Source organism: Pecten maximus, chromosome 2 (assembly GCF_902652985.1).
Source record: "Pecten maximus chromosome 2, xPecMax1.1, whole genome shotgun sequence".
Classification (NCBI taxonomy): Eukaryota; Metazoa; Mollusca; class Bivalvia; order Pectinida; family Pectinidae; genus Pecten; species Pecten maximus.
The window spans coordinates 2,301,389-2,302,723 of record NC_047016.1 but is presented as its reverse complement, the minus strand read 5'-3'; the positions used below and the strand labels follow the sequence as shown (position 1 = coordinate 2,302,723).

At 39.4% G+C, this 1,335-nt stretch overlaps 1 protein-coding gene across 1 annotated transcript; it reads left to right on the top strand.

The window, feature by feature from the left end:
* Positions 1-525: 525 nt before the first annotated feature.
* Positions 526-987, top strand: LOC117340439 (uncharacterized protein F54H12.2-like). The gene has a single exon (XM_033902202.1). The coding sequence runs from the start codon at positions 526-528 to the stop codon at positions 985-987; it is 462 nt and encodes a 153-aa protein (XP_033758093.1).
* Positions 988-1,335: the final 348 nt, after the last annotated feature.

The window sequence follows — 1,335 nt, the reverse complement described above, 5'->3', positions numbered from 1 at the left end:
CACCTGTTAATCTTTGGTTACATTCACTCTTCGGGGATGTCAGCGTCTGTCTCAATGAAAAACTAGTCTCGTCACCCAACAATATGTATCCATTCAGAGCTTACCTGGAAACGCTACTCAGCTATGGTCCTGCAGCCAAAGAATCTCAGTTGACCAGTGGAATGTGGTATAAGGATACAGTTGCGCAAATGGACACTGCAGGAAACGATAATCATGGCTACATCAAGAGGAAATTGTCAACAGCAACCAGTAGATCTGTGGAAATGATGGGAAGACTCCATTCTGACCTATTTGCCCAGGAAAGATATCTGTTTGATGGGAGAAGACAAAGAATTCAAAGTTGTCATCAAGGACATCTATCTAAACGTGAGAAAAGTTAGACTGAGTCCATCGGTGAGACTGGCCCATGCAAAAGCCCTGGAAATATCACCTGCCAAATACCCAATCAGAAGAATTGCAATGAAAGTATTTTCTGTTCCAAGAGGAAATCACAATTTTGTAAAGGATAATCTGTTTCTAGGACAAATGCCTAAGAGATTGGTCATCGGATGTGTGGACAGTGATGCCTATAGTGGACTCATCACCAAGAATCCTTTTCATTTTAAAGATTTTGATATTAATTTTGTTGTCCTGAACGTGGATGGCAAACAAGTCCCCACCAAGCCTTTGCAGCCAAATTTCACTCAGAAACATTACGTAAGAAGCTACATGGGTCTGTTTAACACTACCGGCAAAACGTTTCGTGACGAGGGTAATAACATCTCAAAGGATGAATATGGCACTGGTTTTACCCTGTTTGGATTTGATCTGACACCTGACCTTTCAGAAGTGGGCACATTTCATCTTATAAAAAAGGGAAACTTGTCTTTGGAAGTGCATTTCGGAACAGCCCTAGCCAATACCATCAACGTTGTGGTGTATGCTGAATTTGACAATATCATAGAAATAGATCGTAACAGACAAATTCTTTTTGATTATAGTGCATGATGAATACTTTAGAAATAGAACTGATCCTACAAGCCGTTTCTCCTCATTTTGCAGAGGTGTATGCTAGAAATACATTACCTTCATGTCCTTTAAGTGTTCCTAGTTTCATGGTTTGTAATACTGACCCAGATAATAAACAAGGGCAACATTGGATTGCTATGTATATAGATGAAAAATGACGTGGAGAATATTATGATCCTTATGGGTTGTCTCCCTTTCATTTAGATTTTATCAATTTCTTAAACCGGCAATGTAAAACATGGATTTATAATCCCGTTGCAGTACAGCATTTGAACTCTCTAGTGTGTGGTCAACATTGTATATATTACTTGGTTCACCGAGAGATGG

Excerpts from the sequence above, each read along its gene's own strand:
- LOC117340439 (XM_033902202.1), top strand. The coding sequence starts at position 526 with ATGCCTAAGAGATTGGTCATCGGATGTGTGGACAGTGATGCCTATAGT.